This window comes from Xyrauchen texanus, chromosome 24, assembly GCF_025860055.1.
Source record: "Xyrauchen texanus isolate HMW12.3.18 chromosome 24, RBS_HiC_50CHRs, whole genome shotgun sequence".
Lineage (NCBI taxonomy): Eukaryota > Metazoa > Chordata > Actinopteri > Cypriniformes > Catostomidae > Xyrauchen > Xyrauchen texanus.
Genome location: NC_068299.1, coordinates 33,072,184 through 33,088,833, shown reverse-complemented (window position 1 = coordinate 33,088,833; position 16,650 = coordinate 33,072,184). Strand labels below are relative to the sequence as shown.

The 16,650-nt window shown below is 40.5% G+C and overlaps 1 protein-coding gene across 1 annotated transcript in view; it reads left to right on the top strand.

Moving 5' to 3' along the window:
- The window catches only part of LOC127618215 (E3 ubiquitin-protein ligase parkin-like), a 171,307-nt gene that overhangs the window by 43,470 nt on the left and 111,187 nt on the right, over positions 1-16,650 (top strand). The window contains exon 2 of the mRNA XM_052090547.1: positions 1,978-2,141. Within this exon, the coding sequence (XP_051946507.1) occupies positions 1,978-2,141 (164 nt within the window). The remainder of the gene's footprint in view (positions 1-1,977; positions 2,142-16,650) is intronic.

Genomic DNA, 16,650 nt, shown 5'->3' with positions numbered 1-16,650 from the left:
TGCTGATGTATTGTTTACAATGGCATGTTCCAACATAGTCAAATCCAGTCAGGACAAATATTGAGTCAATGCTAATTAAGTATGGATGTAGAGAACAAACACCTCACACCCGTCTTCTCTTTTCAGGTTTCTCCATAAAGTGTAATTTTAGTGCAGGATATATTTTCTGATAACTCATTTTTCCATTTCAGAGTTTATCTCTGTGCCTCTGGGGGCTCTGAGAAAGTTGACTCATTTCAATGAAAATAATAAGCAGAAATGATAGCAAGAAAAAGTCACCAAATCGCCATCATCTTAATGAAGGGGTTTGTGGATTTTCAGGGGCGGTATGGTGCAAACTGAATTTTAAAATGGCTCTCTTTGTCTCTGTCGGTCACCTATTCTGTCCTCATCCCCTCCGCCTCCCTCTATCGCTGACTCCTGTCTGAAGTCTCTCATTTGTGTCCGGCTCACATTCAAACATTGTCTTGATCATGTCTGTTGCATGTTTGCACTGTTTGACTGGTCTGTCTCACTTTAATTTTTTTTATAAGAAAGCGTTTACTTTCTTCCTGTTTTAATTTTTCTATATACCATATACCCTGTTTTATACCCTATATCCTGTTTATTTATTCCTAGTACCCTATTCTATACCTATAAACCATATATATTGACCATATAACATATTCTACACCCTATATACTTTTCATATAAACCATTTATCCTGTTCTTTATCTTATGTCCTGTTAATATAAACCATAAACCCTGTTCTATACCCTATATTCTATTTATATGAACCCTATGCCCTGTTCTATACATTCATCCTGTTTATGTAAACCATATACCCTGTTCTATACCTTATATTATGTTTATATAAACCATATACCCTGTTCTATACCTTATATTATGTTTATATAAACCATATACCCTGTTCTATACCTTATATTCTGTTTATATAAACCATATACCCTGTTCTATACCTTATATTCAGTTTAAACCACATACCCTGTTCTATACCTTATATTCTGTTTATATAAACCATATACCCTGTTCTATACCTTATATTCAGTTTAAACCACATACCCTGTTCTATACCTTATATTCTGTTTATATAAACCATATACCCTGTTCTATACCTTATATTCTGTTTATGTAAACCATATACCCTGTTCTATACCTTATATTCAGTTTAAACCACATACCCTGTTCTATACCTTATATTCTGTTTATATAAACCATATACCCTGTTCTATACCTTATATTCTGTTTATGTAAACCATATACCCTGTTCTATACCTTATATTCAGTTTATAAACCATATACCCTGTTCTATACCTTATATTCTGTTTATGTAAACCATATACCCTGTTCTATACCTTATATTCTGTTTATATAAACCATATACCCTGTTCTATACCTTATATTCAGTTTAAACCACATACCCTGTTCTATACCTTATATTCTGTTTATATAAACCATATACCCTGTTCTATACCTTATATTCTGTTTATGTAAACCATATACCCTGTTCTATACCTTATATTCAGTTTATATAAACCATATACCCTGTTCTATACCTTATATTCAGTTTAAACCACATACCCTGTTCTATACCTTATATTCTGTTTATATAAACCATATACCCTGTTCTATACCTTATATTCAGTTTATGTAAACCATATACCCTGTTCTATACCTTATATTCAGTTTAAACCACATACCCTGTTCTATACCTTATATTCTGTTTATGTAAACCATATACCCTGTTCTATACCTTATATTCTGTTTATATAAACCATATACCCTGTTCTATACCTTATATTCTGTTTATATAAACCCTATTCCATGTTCTATACCTTATATGCTGATTATATAAACCATATACCCTGTTCTATACCCTATAAATCTATTTTCTCTGGTACATGATGTGGGTCATCTCTCTTGACCTTCAAACCCCAGTCAAACCACTTATCTCTCTTTTTATTTTCCTTTTCTTAGTTTATGTGCGGTTTAATTCGACCCATGGGTTTCCGGTAGAGTTGGAACAGGGTTCAAGTGTAGCAGAGCTGAAAGAGGCGGTGGGGCGTCTACAGGGTGTACAGCATGATCAACTCCGGGTCATTTTTGCTGGAAGAGAGCTCTGCAACGAATCCACACTTCAGGTAAACCCTTATTCCATCTCCTCGTTCTTTCTCTCGCTCTTTTGTGCAGTTGTGTTTGGATAATTAGGTTGCTCTTTGTAAGCAAGGTAACAACTTGTATAGGGTCAAACCCTGTATTAGACTCCGACAACTTGTTATTACAAAGCTTTCCATTTATCAATTTTCTCTCTCTTTCTAATGCTTTCGCTTAGTTGGTGTCTATCTCTCCCTCACTCTTTCCCTCTCTCTCAGCAATCTGATAAAGGAGTATCTGTGGGGCTCAGCAATCTGACAGAGCCAACAGATCTCCTAAACTTTAGTCTGCAGTGCTTCATTAACCGTAACCTTCATAATTATGCATTAAAACACACACAAACTCACACACCAAAGCATTAAGAGGCACTTTTAGTTCCCCATATACACACACTCTCTCACAAACACATTAGCAGTATGACACAGCAATAGGCACCATATCTGATTTGAGAGCTACAGGAAAGGAAACATTTTCAGTGAATGTGACTTGGTCTCTTTGTCTCATAAAGCCATTGTATGGCTTCACACAAAAAAAGCCATAATATATCCAATGTACAACTTTTATGATTCTTTGTTATTTTGGTGCCTGGCAGCCCCAGTCCCCAATAAGTTTTATTATATAAAAATTGACGTCCTAGAAATTTTCAAAACATTCATCTTTTGTATAGTATGTGTTGTCTGAGATGTGCTGACAAGTGTTTTTTTTTAAACAAACGCAAATGACGTTTGGATATTCTGTTACTCCTTCAGTAGTCTTCAGACTCAGACTTTTGACTAGCAGTACAAAGTCTGGTCCATATTGCAGCTTATTCTGGTCGAGAACAGGCCACTTAGACAGGAAAGCTCTGTCTGACCAACATGGAAAGCAACCAATCACAGTTTTGTTTTGTTTTTCTGTGCCATTTAGAATAGGGTTACCTGTAACAGTTGTTATCTCATCAATAGACTGATGTGAAAAAAAGAACAAACAGAAACGGTGTGTAGACTTTGCCAGAATTTATGTCCCTCCAAAAGTAATAAGTACCAGCTATTTCACAAACTACAGTACTGTGAAAGAATTTTAGGCACTTGACAAAGCAAGTCTTCAAAAATTATTTCAAAAATAGTTTTCATTAACTTAATTGTATTAGTTTTCTTTTATTTATTATATAACATACAAAAACCAGTAAGCAGAAAAAAAAAAGCCAAATCAATACCACCAATTCTCCTAGGTATGTGTGGCAGGGCGGAGGGCGGGGCCGAGTCGTGATCATACACACCCGGTCCCGTATTAGGCTAATCAAGCCTCTGAGGTATAAAGGTCGACTGCAGAGGATCGTGCGGGAGAGAGAGATTGTTAGCGGACATGTCCGTCATGTGTGTGTTTGTGTCTTCTTTTAAGTTTATCATTAAACTATTATTTATATTGAAAAGCCGGATCACGCCTCCTCCTTTCCAGTGATCCCTTTACACTGGTGCCGAAGCCCAGGAAGGAGAAGGGATACGCCGTAGTAGAGTTCTCGCCACTACCGTCCACCCCAACGGAGCAGCCGCGGCCATCTGCCGGGGGACGAGGAGCCCAGCCGCCTGAAAAAGGATGATGGCCGCCGACCGCGAGGGAAGAAGGGGCTCCTAACCGACCGCCTGGAGCGGTCAGGGCCACTGCCAGGCTGCGCAAGAGTTGCCTACCGGCCGCTGAAACCCAGCGGGGTTTAAGACCGCCGACTCGCGAGCGGGGAGGGGCTCACTGGCGACCGCCTGGAGCTGGAAAACCGCTGCCAGGGGCGAGGTATAAAGGTCGACTGCAGAGGATCGTGCAGGAGAGAGAGATCATTAGCGGACATGTCCGTCATGTGTGTGTTTGTGTCTTCTTTTAAGTTTCTCATTAAACTATTATTTATATTGAAAAGCCGGTTCTCGCCTCCTCCTTTCCACTGATCCCTTTACAGTATGCCTGGTTGTTGGCAGATAGACTATGTTCACACAGTCACTGACTACGTTTACATGGACACTTATGGGTTATTGCGAGAAAACAGCATTCCTGTTTACATGTACTGTATGTCACGATCCTAACACTTTGTCAGTCTGGGTTTTTCTGTTACAAGTTAGTGACATCATTGTTCTGTGTCTGTCTTGTATTTAGTTTTCTTTCTTTGTGTGAGTGCACGGCTTCGGTTCTGGTTTCCCTGCCGTGTGCTCTTCGGTGGTTCTTGTGTTTCCTGTCCGGAGCATGGTGTCTGGATCCTGACTTCCCTGTCTGGTTCGGTTTTGGGTTTGGTGTCGTGATCCGAACACTCATGCTCAATGTCTTGTCTTTTATTGGCGTGAGTGCATTGCACTTATGTCATCATGGTGGCATGCACGTCAATCGTTTGTGTCTGTCTCTCATGACCGCGGACGTGCTTCTTGTTGCTTTTGCTTTGCGCTGTGCGCAGGGTCACGATCTGTCTTAACGTTGTGCTGAGGTTCTAAGACATTGTCACTTCAGTTTAAGCTGTCGTGTTTATTTATGGCCGAACTCTCGCACAGGTATCTTGTCTCGTGTTGTTGCCTGTTGCATGCATTGTATGTTTTTTGCCTCACTATGTATGCTCAGGCTTTGTTGGCATTGCCATGCATTCTCTCGTCTTATCTTTTGGTTGGCATGAGCGCATATTGCCTTATTGTGTGGGTGATGTGCGCTCATGTCATTCAGGTGTTTGTGTCTTTTGAGAGCACGTGTAACAAGGTTCAACGAATGAGGAAGTGGGAGACGGCGATTCCAACTCAGGGATATCACTCTTTATTCTCAACAACATGAAAACGTTTGCATCATGCTTAACGGTGAAGCTTCACAGGGCAAAAAAATACGGCAATGGCCAACACACATATAGCTTCAGGTGTCTCTCCCAGTCACGTGCACACACACAGCTTCACAGTGTCTGTTTCTCTCTCCCACACTATATGGAACATAGAAAAAGCAATTACCAGCAATTTGTCTCAGGTGAAAACCCTGCTTCCTCTCTCCCCAGACGAACACTCGACCACGCCCTCACCTCCACATACCTCTACCGCATGACACAGACTGGGGGAACCATCCGGTCTGCTTACTCCAGGGTCTGGAACTCCCTTTTTAGTGAGATCAGTCAGTGGGCTGGTGACGTTTGAATAATTAGGCACAAACCTTTGATAATAGCCAGCCATCCCCAGCTACTTTCTCAACTCCTTTTTGGTCTTGGGTCTCGGGCAGGTCGCAATCGCTGCAGTTTTATCAATTTGGGGCCGCACCTGACCATTACCCAAGTTGAACCCCAGATACCGTACCTTCACCCACCCAGTTGTGCACTTCTTCGGGTTTATTGTGAGCACCACTCATCGCAGTGACCTCAGACTGGGGTGCTGCATGTGCCGCTGCCAGTCACTACTATACATAATGATGTCATCCAAATGAGCAGCAGCATACGCAGCTTGCGGTCTGAGGACCCTGTCCATAAGGCGCTGATACGTAGCTGGGGGCCAAAAACACGAACAGAAGGGTCACAAATGTGTAAAACATAAGGTGTGGAGAAGGCCGTTTTTTCATCTGCCAATATCCCTTTGTCAACTCCGTTGTTGAATAAAAGTGAGCCGCACCCAGCCAATCGAGCAGTTCGTCAATACGAGGCATTAGATAAGCATAACATTTTGACACTGTGTTAACTTTCATATAATCCACACAGAACCAGACCAAGCCATCACTCTTTGGTACCAGAACCAACGGGCTGGACCCCATATCGGAGCATGGCCTTTAAATCTTCTCGTACTAACATTTCTTGTGTTCAGGTAAGCGGTAGGGACGACTACGTACCACTACCCCTGGACTTGTCTCGATGTGGTGTTTTATGAGATCAGTGTGGCCTCTCTCCATGGTTTTAGGAGGTTGAGGTGGTTAATCTGACATGCCCGGCCCCTATCCATACGGACCACCTCATAGTTGACTTCCCCAAATCACCGTGTGACCTCAAAAGGCCCTTGCCACTTCGCGAGTAATTTCAAGCTCTATGTGGTCAGCAATTAAAAAACGTTATCTCCTGGTTTAAATTCCTGTAGCCGATTTCTTTCGGAATCCCCACTCGGGAGATAATTTTGAAGAGTGCCTCTGCAACACTACATGCTTAGATATTGCGTAGCAGAACTGCTTCCGGATATCGTGTTGCGTTATCCATCAGGACTATTGTATTGTATTGAAAAGATGGACTGCTATCTTCATTAAAACATCATCTTTTGTGTTCTGCATCAGAACTATAATCATTTAGGTTTGGAACCATATGATGCTGAGGTAATTCTGACTGAATTTTCATTTTCGGGTGAACTATTCTTTTTAAACCCAGCCTGACAGTTTGGCGGGTCCCTTCGGGCACAGGATCTGTTAGTGGTCTTATGTTTGCCTGAAATTGAAACAAGTCTAAAGGATTTTGAGTGTATAAATTGCATTAGAATCCTTGTGTTTTTTTTTCTTGCTGCTGTATTCTCAAGTGGCTCTGAAGTGATGACTCCAGCAGCAGGTTTTCACCTTAAATCAATATGCTGTAAATTCACTGAGTTTGTTTAATAAGCTCTCATCTTCTTCCCCCAGTTTTATTGTGCTGTGAATTTACTGGAGCACAGATAATACCCTCACTAATTAAAAAGAGTTGGCCTGGAATTGTGTTGTCTTTTCATGTGCGTGCGTGTGTGTGTGTGTGTGTGTGTGTGTGTGTGTGTGTGTGTGTGTTTTATGTACTGAGTGCTTCTGGAGTGTGTAACCGGTTAATTTTACAGCTCTTAGCTGCTGGGTCTCACATTATATATGTTTCTCACTGTCACAGTCTGATGCTACGATCAACTCATCCTTAATTTCACCTACTTACAGTTGTCTGTATCTGCTTTAACTGTGCCAGACAGTCAGACAATGTATACATATAAACCAAGGAAGTCTATATTATCTGGAGGGAACTATTCATTAGCATTCCTTTTAATCTCAATTAGGGATGCCATGGTGTGAGTTTTAGAAGGTTAGATTACAGTCTGAGAAAAAAATGCGGTTTACTGTATGGCAGAGCAGAACTGTGCACTGCCCCTTTAAGGATCCACCACCACTACCTACAGTGGCTGCTCGTTAGATTGCCAGGTGGCAGTAATAAAGCAAGAACAGGAGAGCAGACGTTCAACAGGGGACAAGAGAGGTTTGAGACTGGGGTGTGGTGAAGTTAAGGTGTGCCAAGCTGAGTAAGGAGAAAGTTTTATATTGCACTGTGATGTGGATAAGGAACGTGATCGGGGGAGAGAGGAAGAAACAACAAAGGGACTAATTTGACCGTGCTCATCACCAGAGAGTGAGGCCAGGATTTTCATAGCCGTTGATTACACTTGTGTTTGGGGGGGATTTTTTTCCCCTTTTTCACCCAATTTGGAATGCCCAATTTCCATTGCTCTTTTAAGTCCTCGTGGTGGCGTAGTGACTCGCCTCAATCCGGGTGGTGGAGGATGAATCCCAGCTGCCTCCACGTCTGAGACCGTCAACCCACAAGAGACATTGTGCGTGTGGAGGCTTCACGCCAACCACCGCAGCATCCACACTCAACTCACCAAGCGCCCTACTGAGAACGAACCACATTATAGCGACCACGAGGAGGTTACCCCATGTGATTCTACCCTCCCTTGCAACTGTGCCAATTTGGTTGCATAGGAGACATGGCTGTTGATTGCACTTCTTGATTAAAAGTGGGGCGGCACGAGGAGCTGCAACTGCCGAAGATCTCTGTGGTCAAGGTGTGATGGAAAACTAAAGGTCTAAAGGGGAAGCGTCAGGTGATTCCTTGGAACATCAGACACACACATTAATAATTATTGTTGGGTGTTTTGTTCTGTTGTGATTTATGTATTTATGATTATTGCTGGTATTTTGTTTGTGTGAGTCTAGGACTCCTTGCCTTTTTGTTTACTGTTTTCTTCATGCTTTTTGAATAATACACTTATGCTTTGAAATTTGAATTTTTATTGCATGTAATTGGTGTCTTTAAGAGCTAACTGTGTCAAAGGTATTCATTTTGACGGGCCCAAACCTGTCTGGCACCTGAATTTGATTTTAAATTATTAATTTAAATTTAGTACCCGCCACCGTTACAACTGGTTTTATGATTATTTGCACATTTACATTTTATGCAACAGCACTGAAGCAAAAAAGTCATATCATATAATCAATCATATAATATCATATAACAACTGAACGTGTTAGTGGATGCTATATATGAACACTAAGTGCCCTAAAATAAGGTAACCGATAAAAGCACAACAAATAAATAGGAGGTATATAATAAACATATATAGGGCACAACACGGCTTATCTGCATCCCAAGTGCAGAATGATGTGCTTCAATGTTATCAGAGTGCTTGGAGTCTGTTCAGAAGTGCATAAATATAATTTTTGTGGCCGTGCAACATGTAGTTCACGGCATCAAGCAGTTTTTTTCTTCTGCAACAGTTTATTAAAGCAATCCATTGTCTGTCAGTCACCAACAGACTCCAAAAAACATACTGTGCTTTAATCTGCCCTCAACACCTCACAAATCAACCTGAATAATAACAGGAACAAAGAAGTAATCCATAAGACTCCAGTAGTTACATTTATATCTTCAGACATAATTGGGGGAGAAACAGATAAAAATGTCAGTCCTTTTATTAACTCTAAATCTCCACTTTCACTTTTACATCTGAAAGTCACATGTGGTGCCTGCTTAGTTTCAGTTTCACATCTGAAAGAGAATGTGAACGTGGAGATTTAGGGGAAAAAAAAGACTTATATTGTTATTTTTCTCACCCACACCTACTATATCACCTCTGAAGATTTGGATTTAGCCGCTGGAGTCATATGGATTACTTTTATGTTTGCTTTATCAGGGTTTTTTCTGCATAGAGAATTACTAGGCGGCCGCCTCTGTCAAATTTCGTGCCGTCTCCGGCTGTCTACAAAACTCTGGTGGGTGTCTTCGTGGAAAACACTAACAAATGTTGCCATTGGTGGATTGGTGTTGCCAGTGTCGAATAGTCGCTTGATGGCATTTAACATATCTTGAGATCATATAAAACTATAATGATGACATGCGAGACGAGAGGAGCGCTACAGCTCGAGTGTCTGATAGAAACACAGATCACAGCTTGGCGATATATCTTTATTTCATCCTTAATTATAGTTCAAATAATACGGGAGCATGACATGTAAATAAGCACAAACTCCAAAACTGTAATTCATACACATCTAAGATCGCATGAGGGTGAGAAAATGATGAGACAATGTTCACTTTTGGGTGAACTATTTCTTTAAATGATGAGGAGGGTATTAGACACAACTTCTCAAAGTTTGCCACGCTGATAGTAGCTGCACACAAATACACAGCGCGCTGTCTTTCAATTGATCTTTTTAAAAGCAAAACAGCTAATAATATTAAACTCACTTGTTTGTTGTTGGATGAGCAGTGGAACATCCTGTCCCATTTGTAGGATGTGTATCTTTATATGACATCTGTCCTCTGACTTCTTTTTAAAACTTGAATTTGAACATTTGCAATACTTCACCTGCCTATTTTCTCCACGTTTCAAATACATTTTTCCTTCGAATCAAAGTTGTGATACATCTTGGAGCTGGTTACATTGATTCAAGGTTTAAAATGAATAATTGAAGAATTTTCTGAAATGCCTATAGAGAACATGAATGGGAAAAATCGGGTCAGAGTTTGACTGGTTAGCATCTGCAGTTAATTCCGGCTGGTAATTGTTGTAACTACACCATTGATTGGGCAAAAATTATATTTCTCCCTTGAAGGCCATTTAAAAGTAGCTCTTTATTCTGAAAAAAATATCATATTATAGTAGATGTTAAACCAGTTCCCGTTTTTTGGAGGACTCTTAAAAGTGTGAAATTTAATTTTTATATTATAATTATTTCATCTTTTTATATTTTATATGAAATATTTCCCTTCATTCATTCCTGTGTGCTTACATCGCTCCATTCCATTCTTTCTTCACATTGCTTTTCTTGCATTTTCTTGTTCTTTCTTTTGTATTCCTCTCTGACCCATTGTTTTTGCTTACTGTTATTACCTTTATTTTCCAAACTGCTCATCTCCCCTCATTTCGCTCTCTGTCTCGCCCTCCTTCTATCACACTCTCCACACGCACTGAATGAGCTATACTGATAAATGCCGGTGCTCTGAAGGTTACCACATGCATTCAGCGTCAAGGACTCTTCCTGTCTGAGAGGAGTCATCCAGGCCCTTGCCTCCTGCCTCACCAAGTAGCCAATCACCATAACTCTCATTGTTCTCGTGCACATTCCAGAATGCAACAAGCATGAAATAGAACTTGTGTAGCAAGAAGTGTTGGTATACATTTTCTTGCGTTAAATATGTTTTGGGCCATAGTGCACATTCTTGCATTAATATGGCGATACTCAAAGGGGACTTCAATTAAAATGTCTACACAGCTAAAAGCATGTTTTTAAGATCTATTAGCCTATTTACACTTAGCCACTTCTTCACATCGGAAAGCTATCCGATCGTGAAAAGACCAGGTGTAAATGCCCTCCGAAAAGCATCCGAGACGGACTGCAATCCGATCGCTCAAACAACTTCAGGAGGTGGTTTGAGACGCATTCCAGATGAAAGTGGTCAAGTGTAAATGCATCTGGCTGTTCAAGACACATATGTAAACTTAACTCCGCTCAAACATCGCTACATTAGCTTAGGGAAAACGGTAAATATTACAGCTGCTACCGAATATTTGCATAGGGAATGCGTCATGCTATACATAATAACAAGGATGCACGTTGCATGAAAGACAGGACTATTTTTCTTAATTTATTTGATGCAGGTGGCTGAAGAAACTGAAACTAAACTCTGGCAATGAGTGCAGCTGAAGCGCTTGACGCATCTTACCTACGAGAAGCCCAGAGGGGGGAAATGCACAGCGCTAACACAAACAGAAACACGCAAACTGTTCAAAGTCACTTAGAATTAAATCATAAATCACAGCTTTTACATTTTCTGCCCTGCATTAGCATAATCACAGAATTGAACTCTGTGTTATGTGCATATAGCACGGGAATTGAAGATCGGATTTATATCCATTTGGCGGAGACACATTGAAGTGGTCAGGTGGAAATGGAGTGAGCTTTTTCAATCGGAAAGCAATCCGATCCGAATAAACGCATGAAATTACTCAGCAAGATTGTTTTCAAACTGTTGCTCTGCCAAGACAGTAGTCAACCTGAAAGATAATTTTACCATAAAAGCAGACTTTTTACACAAATGCCCCCTATTTTACTTGTAGTTGCATTACGAAATCTGTCACATTTCGGAGCAGCCGAAGCATGAAATCAAGCACACAAAGGTAGAAGTCTCTGCATTCATACACTTGTGATGAGGATATTATAGGCTTTACGCCGCATCATCACCTGTTGTTTGGCGTCGAGCCGCTGCACTTTCGTGAACGAGGTTCAAAGAAGTTGTAACTCCTAGCTCATTTTGTAACATGGTCCTCTAAGGCCCTGTATCTCAAATCCCAGCTCTCATACCATCTGTCTGCATAGAGAACTGATCTGCCTCATAAGACCCTACCTCAGCAGACTCACATTGTCACCTGTTCTCCAGAGACGCATACCGGTCTCTGATAGAACTGACAGAGTGAGTGGATGTTAAGTGGCTCCCTAGCTGTGACTCCCCCTCCACTGTCATTCCAAATTTGTGTGTTTTTCTTTCAATGTGCAACACAAAAGGAGAAATTTTTAACAGTGCCCAAGCCAATGTTTTCCATGCAATGAAAGCATCCAGTGACTATCGGCTGCCAAATAGCACCATATGACTCATTTGTTATATTCCAAGTCATCTGAATTTTTTAAATAAAAAAATAGACATGTATTAATTATTTAAATCGTTAAAAGTGAAGGATTTTTTTATCTTTGTCAAAATACACTCACCTAAAGGATTATTAGGAACACCTGTTCAATTTCTCATTAATGCAATTATCTAATCAACCAATCACATGGCAGTTGCTTCAATGCATTTAGGGGTGTGGTCCTGGTCAAGACAATCTCCTGAACTCCAAACTGAATGTCAGAATGGGAAAGAAAGGTGATTTAAGCAATTTTGAGCGTGGCATGGTTGTTGATGCCAGACGGGCCGGTCTGAGTATTTCACAATCTGCTCAGTTACTGGGATTTTCACGAAAAACCATTTCTAGGGTTTACAAAGAATGGTGTGAAAGTGAAAAACATCCAGTATGCGGCAGTCCTGTGGGTGAAAATGCCTTGTTGATGCTAGAGGTCAGAGGAGAATGGGCCGACTGATTGAAGCTGATAGAAGAGCAACTTTGCCTGAAATAACCACTCGTTACAACCGAGGTATGCAGCAAAGCATTTGTGAAGCCACAACATGCACAACCTTGAGGCGGATGGGCTACAACAGCAGAAGACCCCACCGGGTACCACTCATCTCCACTACAAATAGGAAAAAGAGGCTACAATTTGCAAGAGCTCACCAAAATTGGACAGTTGAAGACTGGAAAAATGTTGCCTGGTCTGATGAGTCTCGATTTCTGTTGAGACATTCAGATGGTAGAGTCAGAATTTGGCGTAAACAGAATGAGAACATGGATCCATCATGCCTTGTTACCACTGTGCAGGCTGGTGGTGGTGGTGTAGTGGTGTGGGGGATGTTTTCTTGGCACACTTTAGGCCCCTTAGTGCCAATTGGGCATCGTTTAAATGCCACGGCCTACCTGAGCATTGTTTCTGACCATGTCCATCCCTTTATGGCCACCATGTACCCATCCTCTGATGGCTACTTCCAGCAGGATAATGCACCATGTCACAAAGCTCGAATCATTTCAAATTGGTTTCTTGAACATGGCAATGAGTTCACTGTACTAAAATGGCCCCCACAGTCACCAGATCTCAAGCCAATAGAGCATCTTTGGGATGTGGTGGAACGGGAGCTTCATGCCCTGGATGTGCATCCCACAAATCTCCATCAACTGCAAGATGCTATCCTATCAATATGGGCCAACATTTCTATAGAATGCTTTCAGCACCTTGTTGAATCAATGCCACGTAGAATTAAGGCAGTTCTGAAGGCAAAAGGGGGTCAAACACAGTATTAGTATGGTGTTCCTAATAATCCTTTAGGTGAGTGTACATTGGAATACAAGTTTACTATTGTTTTGTTTTTTTTTAAATAAGCAGTGAAACAATTTAGATTTAAAAATTTTCACCAAATCAAAATCAGTTTGTGTAACCAACATGCAGGTAGCCATTCTGAAAAAATAAATAAATGAAAAGGCACATTTTGTTCAGGTCAAATGGAGTAACCCTAGGAACATCTTGATATTCAACCCGTTCTCACTTCCGAGGCATTGAATACTTGTGCAAGAGCCCAGTGTGTTGATCTTCATACACAGAGAGCAGCCTCTATCATCCATATATCCTATCAGCCAGGGCAGACTCATAAGGGAGGTGTCACTGTCAATCTTTTGATATTATTGCATGTTTACCAACAATATGCTTTATTATACTTCTAAATATACTAGTATAGATAGATTATCATAGCTAAAGATATTTTAGATCCCCTAACCCAATCTGGTTCCTAAACCTGACTGATTATCAACAATACAAAACATGTAACTGTTGGGTAAATAAAGTCACAAGAATTTGATTTACATTACATTATTATATAGACATTTACTGAATGAGCCCCCGACCCCACCTCTACAACTAAACACAAACATTTCTCAACTATGTTAAAGATGTATCAAGCACAAAAGTACAGTTGCAATAATAAAAAATTGTTTTCCCACTTTATAGTATTCCAAACCATACAATAGCACTGTATGAAACTGAAGGTTTTAATTGCTCAGAATCTCCCTCTGTGAATGTGACATCTTGATCCTAGCTATGAGCTCTACGGCGGTCACATCTCATTCAAAAGATACATCCGAACTTAAGCTTGTTGCAATCAGTCTGGAAGAATCGCAAGAGGTGGCATTTTTTGAATTTGTTAGAAGAGCCAAGAGCGGGATTTGTTGAGGCTGGTGCCGGGGACCCGCAATCGGTCAATAAAAACTAAATTTGCGTCCATTCTTTACACAAAGCAATCGGAATACACCAGGAAGGAAACTTCAGCAGAGTACAGTGTGTTCTGTCATATCAATTCATGATAGTAACATTGCACCCCGACATATAATTTCAAACTGATACAGTTCCGATGCTCTTCAGAAGTTTTTGTTGAAAGCAATGCGCTTGCCAGATACATCGTAAACTGGCACCAGAGGGTGCCTTTGGGGCGGCCGTGGCTCAGGTGGTAGAGCGGGTCGGCCACTAATCTCAGGGTTGACGGTTCGATTCCCGGTCCACACGACTCCACATGCCGAAGTGTCCTTGGGCAAGACACTGAACCTCAAGTTGCTCCCAATGGCAGGCTAGTGCCTAGCATGACAGCTCTGCCATCATTGGTGTATCAGTGTGAGTGTGTGTGATTGGGTGAATGGGACACAGTGCAAAAGCGCATTGGTAACCGCTAAGGTTAAAAACAAGGTGCTCTATAAGTGACGACCATTTACCATTTACATTTACCTTTGGTGTACACATTGATGCACAATGCTCTTGCACAAGCAGCAGTATTTGATTGAGAAAGGGTTGTAATATTCGTGACCATAGCTGCGGGAAGTAGGGGTGCTGGGGTCCTTGTTAGTGTTGCAGCACCCCTGTTATGTACTGTCAAACCATCATATTCTGTGTTAATCTAATTAACGAAAGTAATGACGAAAATGTTAAGGGGTATTTTTTTTTTTATTTCCAGAGCAGCAGCCAACCCTAAACCCCCTCCCCAATGCCATTCATGTTTTTAAAACAAATGTATGAAAACTACATGGACACAAGTGTTACATTTCAATGAACTTGATACATGTGTTTTAAAAAAAGATTTTTTTTAACAGATTTCTAATTTTTATCTTCTCAGCAACCTTATTTACAAGTGTTTAAATGTTTTCATTTTATGTAAAACAGAGGACATTCGTTGAAATGAGTATCGCCAAAAAAAGAAAGTATAAAATAACATTCTTGAAAAATAATACCAATATTATCAAGGACCCAACCTTTGTGGCACATCTATTTTTCAACTTGCGGTTTTAATTCAAAGTAAAAATATCTTCTAATCAGGCACAGTTAGTATTCAGCTCACTACCGTTGCCAATCCAGTGACACTTCAAGATGAAATGTAGATGAATGTGTTGTGTCCTGATGTACACGGGCCAGCGATGACCATAAATGACCTTGAGAAATGGTCCAGACTCTCTTGGGTTGCTTATGATTCGGGATGAAAGACAAATTGATTGTCTCCACGCTCTCAGAATTGAAATTCAGTCGCTTTGTGTCTTTAAAAAGCAAAGTCATTGCAAATGCACAGTGTCCCGACTTGTTGATCAGGCTCTCCCAAGAGAATGTCACAATTGGAAAAAGGTATGAAAGAGTACCTCAGCAACATACAGTACATTCAAATTGATATTTTTACAGAAATATATGTACTGGTAGAATTTGGCAAGCACGGTCTGTTATACTCGTTGATACTCTTAAAATTCAGTGGTGTATACAGGAGAATACTAGTCCTCTTTTCATGCACTGTACTGTCCTCAAAGCAACCATACTTAAAAAAAATAAGAGAAATACATTTAAATAAAAAGTCGACTCAAAGGAGGCTTGACTACCTCAAATGCGCTTGTCGGCAAGAATCCATTCTGAGGTTATGACAGTTTTCCCCGTCTCTCAGTTTTGAGCACAATTTTCTTGTTGTGTATGTGTTTGGTTTGGATCAATGCTTTTTCTAAATGTCACAAGTTCACTTTCTGGAAATTGGTTTTTATCTCAGAGTGCATTTGCAGTGTTATTTTGCCCAAAGCGTTACCCTTTAGTCTGAGCCCAGGAGTTGTCAGGCAAACTGGCTGCTCCATTAATGTGAATTAGAGGTTATCACGTGTATAGACTATAGCTTTATGATTTAAATCAGGAGGGTCATCTAACTGAAATGCTGTTGTCTAATGCTACTTTTGTCATGGAATACAAATGTAAAGTCAAAAATGCACTGCTGCGCAACTAAATTGATATTGACCAGCATATTTGATGTCACAGCTATCTTTAAAGCATTCATCATGTACCCGATTATCAATGCTAATTTCTATTCACGCATTTCTCTACAGGGGTCTAGAGAAATGTGTTGATATGGCCGCTCAATTTTACAGCATGTGGCCTATTGTTGTTTGAGCCTGTATAAGAACTGTACTTTCTGAAAGGCAACTGTGATAAGGCTTAGCTGGTGGCCCATTCACCTGGAGTGAGAAGGTCTTTCTTTAATGTATATCATTAAAAAACCCAAGCGATTGCTGGGGGAAATTGACCAGATGAGATTTACATCTTTATTGCTCTTGCAGACAACATTGGCCTGTCAGATAGTGCTGTCTTTTGTCTGATTTGCATAAA